This window comes from Sinocyclocheilus rhinocerous, unplaced genomic scaffold (genome assembly GCF_001515625.1).
Source record: "Sinocyclocheilus rhinocerous isolate Xijiao unplaced genomic scaffold, SAMN03320098_v1.1 scaffold3364, whole genome shotgun sequence".
Classification (NCBI taxonomy): Eukaryota; Metazoa; Chordata; class Actinopteri; order Cypriniformes; family Cyprinidae; genus Sinocyclocheilus; species Sinocyclocheilus rhinocerous.
The window spans coordinates 17,959-26,974 of record NW_015634491.1 but is presented as its reverse complement, the minus strand read 5'-3'; the positions used below and the strand labels follow the sequence as shown (position 1 = coordinate 26,974).

Sequence of the window (9,016 nt, the reverse complement as noted above, 5' to 3'; positions counted from 1 at the left end):
TTTTGTCATTGAAAATTTCTTAAAAATAGAAAAATAGTATTAAAATATTGTCTCGTTCTAGTGAACCAAGTATCTGTATTTTGTCTCATCTCGTGAGCTAAGTGTATTGTCACACCCTTAGTGATATAGCTCACAATTTTGTGTATGATATAGATTTCATTCTTTAGGTAAACCATATATTCATGAAAAAAAAAATCAGTTTGAATAAGGAAAGCAATAACTTTGCCATAGTATCCTTTCAAATGTTAAAGAAAGTATATATGGATATATAAATCAGTCTCACACCACCATTCAACGCAGAGTATTGTCTGCGTTTATTGCTCTCCAAGTGATAGCACTTTACGGAGCCATTTCCCTGTCTTAGTTTCTAGTTCCTAGTCTCAGTTCCTAGTTCTAGTCTTAGTCTAGTCTCGTTGTGTTTCCTGATTTCCTGGTTTCTGATTCTTGTACCTTTTGCCTTGCCGTTTCGGACTGTGTTTGCCCCTCGCCTGGACTATTGCTCACGTTTACGGATTACCTCTCTTGTCAAGCCCTCTGGATAATGTTCAGACTGACTCAAGCCCGTTTTGGATTGCTCTTTTGTCTTGCCTGTGCCATACCTGTTTGCTGTTGTTCGACCCTGCCTGTGTTTTTTGACCATGTTTATTAGTAAAAGCTTGCATATGGATCCGCACGCCTCTCATCTTGTCGGCTCCATTACAGAATACTCGGCCACACAAGGATTCAGCAGCTTTTCCAATGGAAATGGACAATGGCTAGGTATGGACACTACAAGATTACTAGTAACCCTTAAACAAGGCACACGATCACTGGAGAGCTATATTCGAGAGTTTTTATTAACCATCTCTCACTATTCAAAGTTACCAGACATTATTTTGATAGTTTTTCTGTGATGGAATCAACCAACCTCTTCAGTCTAAGCTTAGACACGAGGGTCCGTGTTCGTCACTCAGACAATTTTTGGATTATGCTTTGTTGACTGTTGGCTCTCTATTCACTGTGGGTGTCGCGGAGGAACGCGACCCCGCACTCACTCGTGTAATGGCGGCCGCACTAGAGCACGCTCACAAAATGGCGGCAACAGTGCAGCTGGTATCCCTAAACCAGCGCTCTCAGACCTTTCTGTTCCTGAACTGATTCCCCTGTCTGTAGCGCTTCCCACATTGGGAATCGCCTTATGGTGTATTTGGGCTGCATACACCACCACTGAAGCTCTAAAAACGGCGGCGCCCACTATGATGTCTCCAGAGGTGGCGGCTGACGCTGCAGATCCTCCTGAGGCAGTGGCGCTCGCTGCTGTGTTCCCCCGAGGCGAAGGCGCGCTCTGCAGCTTCTCCAGAGGTGGCGGCGTATGCTGCACAACCTCCCAAGGCGGAGGCTTGCCCCGATTCAGCCAAGGGATTTCCCTGGGAGCTCTCAGCCCAGTCGGTTATGACCGAGGCCTTAAATGCACCTTTTCCCTGCTCTGTTAACCCTGTTATGGCCATAGGGGCCATTACACACACATACACAAAGAAAAACAAGTAGATAGAATAGAAAAAATTATAATCTAGTGTTTGTTTGTTTTTTGTTTATAAAAAAATTAAAAAAGAATTTTGAACAATCTGTCTGTCTGGTTGCAACTAATGAGTCTGATTCTGAGCCATCTGTCTGTTCAGTTTCAAACAATGAGCTTGAGTTTGAACATTCTGTCCATCCAATTCCAGCCAATGCAGTTGTTTTTGAACTGTCTGTCTGTCCAGTTTCAGCCAGTGAGCTTGTTTATGAACTGTCTGCCTGTTCGGTTGTCTCCAGGGAAACTATGGATGGACTTTTTGCCTTCCCTGCCTCAGTCTTTGATGCCATAGATGCACTGTCTGTCTTTTGTGTCTCAGTTTTCCCTAGGTCCCAGTCTCTGCCATGGGTCCTGGCTCCATCTGTTCCGCCCTGGTGGTCTTCTGCTCCGCCATGGAGGCTTTCTGTTCTACTCTGGTGGTCTTCTACTCCGCCGTGGAGGTCTTCTGCTCCGACCTGGTGGTCTTCTGCTTCGTCTGCTCCTCCGTGGTGGTCTCCTGCTCCGGCCTGGTGGTCTTCTGTCTTGCTCTGGTGGTCTTCTGCTCCACCGTGGAGGTCTTCTGCTCCTACCTGGTGGTCTTCTGCTCTGCCGTGGGGACCTTCAGACCCGTCTGCTCTGCTGTGGTGGTCTTCAGCTCCATCTGCTTCGCCGGCTCCATCCTGGTTCTCTGCTCCGCCCTGGCTTCCTTCCTGCTCTGCCTAAGTCCACGGTCTCTCCACTTCCATCTGGGCCTGGCACTCCGTCCCTCCACCTGTTCTGCCTCCGCTCCACTGCCCTCCTGGATTGCATTGTGTTGGAAGCGTCTGGAAGCCGCTCCTTGGGGGGGGGGCTCTGTTACGAATCCGGTCTAAAAAACTTCTGTTCACTCGCCACCAGAGGTCACCCGCTCTCCACATGGACTCTCACACTACACAGACTGTTACACATCACCCTGGACTACATTGCACTAATCACAAGCTCACCTGAAACCAATCACACACAGCTGCTACCAATAACACACACTATATAAATCAGTCTCACACCACCATTCAACACAGAGTATTGTCTGCGTTTATTGGTCTCCAAGTGATAGCACTTTACAGAGCCATTTCCCTGTCTTAGTTCCTAGTCTCAGTTCCTAGTTCTAGTCTTAGTCTAGTCTCGTTGTGTTTCCTGATTTCTGATTCTTGGATTTGGCCCTTTTGCCTTGCCGTTTCGGACTGTGTTTGCCCCTCGCCTGGACTATTGCTCACGTTTACGGATTACCTCTCGTCAAGCCCTCTGGATAACGTTCGCTGTCGTCTGACTCAAGCCCGTTTTGGATTGCTCTTTTGCCTTGCCTGTGCCATACCTGTTTGCTGTTGTTCGACCCAGCCTATGTTTTTTGACCATGTTTATTAATAAAAGCTTGCATATGGATCCGCACGCCTCTCCTCTCGTCGGCTCCGTTACAAAACCCTTTAAAAAGGTGTTTCAGTTATTTACCCTACTTTTAGTGATGTGCTCTTTACACACTAAAAACAAACATCCTCAAGTTTTGTTCAAACTTTTCCCACAAAGTAAAAAATCTTTCCAAAAATCCTGTCAAAAAAGATCTGTTTTGTCCGGTAACAGAACAACTAGTCAGCAACATTGTCTAATACCCAAAACCTGTTAACAGCAAGTCTTGGCTGGTACCCAAAACCAGTGTTTGTCCGGTACCCAAAACTGTATTAACAATCTTCTATCAGCCAAGAAGTTGACTGAGAAAAGCCAGTGAAGAGCAGAAGCAAGAGACAAAGTGATGATGATAAAAAAACAAGAGTTTATTGAATAATCTTAATTGTGTACGTTTCAATGCTCAGACTTTGTCTGACCAGCACAAATCCAACAACCAGTGTTATACCAAAATGCTTCACAACTGGCCATAAACCTTGAATTTCAATGAGCATTCCCTCTTATCTCTTATTCATGAAGACATACAGCCCTTGAAACACACAGCCATAGGACTAAACAATGGAAAAAATTATATATAAAAAAAACAATAAAAATGACTAATCAATGAATACATCAATGAAATGAGTATATAAATGGTTATGATGATTATTATAAATGATTATATGATTGAATGGAATAATAAAATGATTATATGAACAAGTGAATGAAGAATAAATGAAAGTAACTAAAACACAACACAATTGTATGATTGCTTTCCTGAAGCAAAACACACAGTTTGAGGATCCTTAGATCCTTCACACAGAATTGTGCTTTGTGAAAATAACGAAACAGTGAAAAACATGAGTGAAAATCAATTTATGCAAAAGTTTATTTATATTATTTATTTATTGTATTTTATTTATTTATTGCATATAGCCATTCAAAGTTATTTAGGTTGTTCATACACTTATTCCAGTTTCAACAGCATCACATGTTGTATCATAATTTGTATCATGTTAATTACCACACACACACAAATAATAATATTAATAATAATAATAATAAATAAAAAATTTTTATTTTGATTCATACCTCAATTAAAAAATAAAAATGGAAATTGAACAGTCCACCTTGAACTACTAAGGTTGAGGACTTTACAATTGACAAAGACAAAAGGATAATACTGATTTCATACCATAGCAAAGGAAATAATTTCTCATCTATCCAACATCAAATTAAATTAAATCATATCTTCTCATATCATATCTCAACAAAAACAAGGTTGCTGAGAAAATTGCTGGTCTCTGTTGCACTCAAGGTGTTGTGAAATGAGACTGTGTGCACACCCTGCTGACTGTGTTCTTGACTCCCATAGGTTTTATCGACACTTTAAGCTTGTTCCATCAATATTTTTCTGTTAAAAGACACAAGACTTCACATGTCATCTGAAATGCACTTTATCTTATTCAATAAAAGAAAGGAAATGATAGGAAATGAATCCATGACATGGAGGTTTTGAGATGCATTTGAAAAGATCCTAATTTTGATTTACAAAATCCACATTTTTGTATTGCGCTTACTTTTTTGTTCCTTAGTGAAAGTGATGTGCGAGTACACAAGACTGCCAGCAATGCTATACGGGGAAAAAGTTAAGAAAAGCTATATTTATAGAACAGCTGAAGGAAATATCAAAGAAATGTTCATGGCCATTCTCAGGAAACACAAAAAAGTGACCACTTTTTTTTTTAACGAGTGGGTTATACACATAGACTGTATAAAAACATGGACGTAGTGTCCGTGACGTCACCCGTAGGTTTCTGAAGAGCATTTTTGAAGCCTAAAGTAGGCGGAGCCGGCCGTCGCCATCTTGGCAGCGTGTCAATCTCGGATAATCGGAAATGGGCAAAGAGGCAGGACGTGGGTGAAGCTGAGGTGACTGGTTGCTGAAACCACGCCCTAGCTCGACGGTGGTGACAGCAGCGGCAATCCACCTGTCACTTAAGTGGCCACGCTTTTAATTATGCAGAACTTTAAAGCTTAATAGAATTTAAACAGATGAGTTATAAAAAAATTCACCCCCCTCATAGTTGTCATGAAGGACAAAATTAGCTAGACCAAAACAACTTTTTGTACCAGGTTGTAAAAAAAAAAATTTTCTGCTGTAAAGTTGGGCATTTTAACATGGGAGGCCTATGGGAATGACTCCTTTTTGGAGCCAGTCTCTAGCGGCCAGTCGATGAATTGCAGTTTAAGTCACTTCCGTGTTGGTTTCAAGAGAGAGACGGGAAGGTTGTCGCTTGGTTATACAGAACTTTTTTAATTCTACCTAAATTTTGATTTTATTTACATTTCAGTACTCTAATGTTTTTCTTCTAAATTCTTGTGTTTTCTGAGAAAATCCACATTTGTCTGCACCTTGATAATTCTGACATGATGAGTAAATGACATCACATTTTATGGTTTCTTTTACAGTCTTTTACTAAGAATGTCCCAGTAATGTGGGCTATCTTCACTGTCATTTTAAAATGGACCTTTTTACCTGATGTTTAGGCCGATAAAATTCACCCAAGTAAAGATATAATCTCCACCAAACACCATCCCGATGTATGTCACTAAGATATTCTGTTGGGTTGGTTAAAGGAAACAAAGTAAAGTCTTAATTGATTTAATTTAATTTAATTTGATTTAATGTTAATTACCGACCTTGATACAGCCGACAATGGTAGTCGTCAAAGCAGAGTTATAATGGGTGCATAACATAATTGAGTACATGAGTATAAACCTGCCAAAATAACCAATGATATTATAATCATTAGAACAAGAGAAAAAAAGAATATGAATTTTTAACATCTCAAAAATTTACACAATTCACCTTTAAGTAGTCTTAAGAAACTTAAGCTTAAGTACAGAAAAAGATTGAAAATATCAGGCTCACCCCATGACACATGATAACACAAACTGAATCACAAAGAAAATGTCAGCCCAATCATCATACTCCAAAGCCTGAAAATTCACAAGAGAATTTATTTTATAAAATGTACATTTATTATTTTATCAAATGTACATTTTAATTTATGTAAAGTCAATCAAAATTCAGATTTAATTTTCCATCTGTTCTTAATTTTTTCAAAACATTTAGTGTCATATTTTTTATTAAAATTCTTACCTTCTTAATGTCTCCAGTTAAGTATGCTAAAATCATAGTGGGAATAATCATGAATAAAGCATTGTAATAGAGCAGCCCATATTTTTCCAGCTCCTGAAATGCAGAGAGAAAAAAACATCTTTAAACTAAATATGGGTTAAAACAAGCAGGTCTGGTTAGCAGGTCTCTGTTAAAATCTGCTTTCAGCTTAGCTCATACATGAGCCTAAACACCAAGTGAAGCTGGCAAGAAGCAGCAAGTAAAAACTAAAGGTGACAAAATGTACAGAAACCATTTTTCTTTTTTACTAATGAAACTCTTGTGTCTAAATGTTTTATACAAAAAGGCAGTGGACCAAACTTTTTCTAAAAAGGAACAACTAATTAAGCTTTTGGATTTGAAGGCTTGTGTGCAAAACTGTGCATGCTGATGAAACCTGGCACATTTGCAGGTATGTGAAACAAAGACAACAGGACCTTTGGTGCACACACTCTTGCACTTGTGTGGATGTGTCAAGCATAAACCAGGTTTATGAGTTAAATTACCTTGGAGTCCAGTTTTTGTTTCATATAAGCCCCATTAGCAGCAGTCAGAATGTTGTTAAGTGTAATGAACACATATCCGTAGATGTCAAAAGCTAAATCCGTACTGTGAAAGTCAAATGAAGGCAAATTAATTGAAGATAGATAAAAAAAAAAAAAAGTAGAGAAAACTAGATAAAATAGTCACACAAAACTTTGATGTCAGCTTGAGAAAGCCTGACAATAAAGTTTCAAGAAGTTTTAAAATTCTGAAGTTTGAATTAGTAGTTAGAAAAGCTTAAAGTTGAAGATCTTAAGGTCATGCAGTCTGACAGACAGACAGACAGACAGACGATAGATAGATAGATAGATAGATAGATAGATAGACAGACAGACAGACAATTTGCCAATCAAAATCAAAGCCAATCAGAGTAGTGTATGGGCGGGCTCTTTCCGTAAGTGCACTGCACTCGCGACAAAATAGATAAGTAACTAATATAATTCCTAATTATACTACGGGGCTGTTGAATGCTTGAATCTGATTGGTTGACGAACATTCTAAGGTGTGCAATTATTTACAGGGAAACACACGACTAAAGTAGTTCCAGGCAGGTCTTGACCGCAGTACATGTCCATATAACTTCGCCAAATAGAAATATTAGCTAGATTAGAAAGATTAAAAAATAATAGATAGAATAGAAGCTTTCATTTACATTTAATTTTAGTAGACACTTTTATCACACTATAAAGTGATTTACAAATGAGGACAATAGAAGCAATCCAGGGCCATTTCTAGCCATTTTGACGCCTTAGGCAAAATCCAAATTGGTGCCCCCACCCCCACCCAAATAAATTGTATTACATTTGGATTTGGATACATGTTAATATATTATCAATGAGTACTTTTTGTCTTTATATATATATATATATATCTTAATTGTTTTGTTGTCGTTTAAAGTTTGATCCTTTAACAATGCATCGGCACAAAAATGCACACCTTTTGGACCAATTTCGCAGCATGATTTCTCGACTGCCACAAATACTGCCATAACAAAATATTCATTTTGTGCACTTTTTACTGTACCGATATTTTAAATTGGCCTTTGAACTTAGCTTTATTGCATGGCAAAAAAAAAAAAAAAGTGTTACTTTGCCAAAGCACTGACAGAACCCATTTTGTGCCTCTTTGGGATGGCGCTATAATGCACCGTTGACTTGCAGAACTCAAGCTTCTGGAGGGCACATAAGTCTGAAGTAGTGAACTTAAGTAAAGGGGTGCAGAGCCAGTGGTTGTTTTGTAGCCAAGCATCAATGCCAACAGTTTAAGCTTATGAGTTTAATTGGCTTCAGGGTGTTTCAATTTAAATTTTTGACAGTTGGAGTTTGCGTAGTCTTGGCTCATTTGAACATTTCGCCAGTGTAAAGGCCTGTTCACACCAATGACGATAACTATAAAGATAACGATAAAGATATAGTTCTAATCGTTCTCAATATTAAAGAATAGCAGAGTCCACACCATAGCTATAACAATAAAGGCACAGAGAAATTATATCGTTGGAATCACTTTCAGAACGATATTTTCCAGCTGATGAACAATAAAAACACTGACAGCCAATCAGAATCAATCCTGCTATAATGAGCTCGAGAATTTAAAGCGGCAGACGAGTGTGCGCTTGGAATAAACAGACGATAGTGTCTGCTGGTGTGGACGCTAATATAGTTATCTTTATAGTTATGATCGTCCTTGGCGTGAACGGTCCTTAAAGGGATAGTTCATCTTCAGTTGCTAGTCCCCATTAACTTCCATAGTATGGAATATGCAAGTCAATGGGGACCAGCAACTGAAGGTGAACTATCCCTTTAAGTCTATGGAATTTTTGGAAGATTTGATCGTCATTTAAAGGAAAACCGTAAATTCGATCAGTTAGAAAAGATCCAGCAACCCGAGTCAGTACAGTCTGAAGATCTGTGCCGAGTTTGGTATTTATAGCGTGAAAGCTCTGGGAGTAGCAGCATTTAGAAAATTTTGTCTCAGAAGAATAATTTGATTAAAATGTTAATCAAGACAAACTTCATGTTTGCTTGGGAAAGCAGTTTAAAAAGCTTAAAGTTTGTAGTTAAAAAAAAAAAAAAAAAGTTTCTGTTCCCCGAATAGTGAGGTCAAAATATAAATTTAATGCAGGATCTAGAAAAAATCTGATCGTGATTAAACCAGAAAATTGCAAAATAACTGAACAAAAAAACATTTTTAAAGTTTGGGTCCTAAACATTAGATCACTCGCACCAAAAGCAGTTATTGTAAATGAAATGATCACAGATAATAGATTTGATGTACTCTGCTTGACTGAAACCTGGCTAAAACCAAATTATTATATTGGTCTAAATGAGTCTACTCCACCA

General features: G+C 38.7%; 1 protein-coding gene across 3 annotated transcripts in view; it reads right to left on the bottom strand.

The window, feature by feature from the left end:
• Nucleotides 1-3,885: 3,885 nt before the first annotated feature.
• slc35d1b (solute carrier family 35 member D1b) overlaps nt 3,886-9,016 on the bottom strand; it is a 14,560-nt gene continuing 9,429 nt past the window's right edge. For 2 of the 3 annotated variants that reach the window (XM_016559616.1, XM_016559617.1), the window contains exons 7-13: nt 6,641-6,743; nt 6,117-6,209; nt 5,886-5,953; nt 5,654-5,732; nt 5,490-5,572; nt 4,531-4,583; nt 3,886-4,364 (exon numbers count right to left, since the gene is read on the bottom strand). In XM_016559616.1, coding sequence (XP_016415102.1) covers nt 4,354-4,364; nt 4,531-4,583; nt 5,490-5,572; nt 5,654-5,732; nt 5,886-5,953; nt 6,117-6,209; nt 6,641-6,743 — 490 coding nt within the window. In that variant the 3' untranslated portion in view covers nt 3,886-4,353. The remainder of the gene's footprint in view (nt 4,365-4,530; nt 4,584-5,489; nt 5,573-5,653; nt 5,733-5,885; nt 5,954-6,116; nt 6,210-6,640; nt 6,744-9,016) is intronic. The other variant, XM_016559618.1, reaches the window with a different exon arrangement.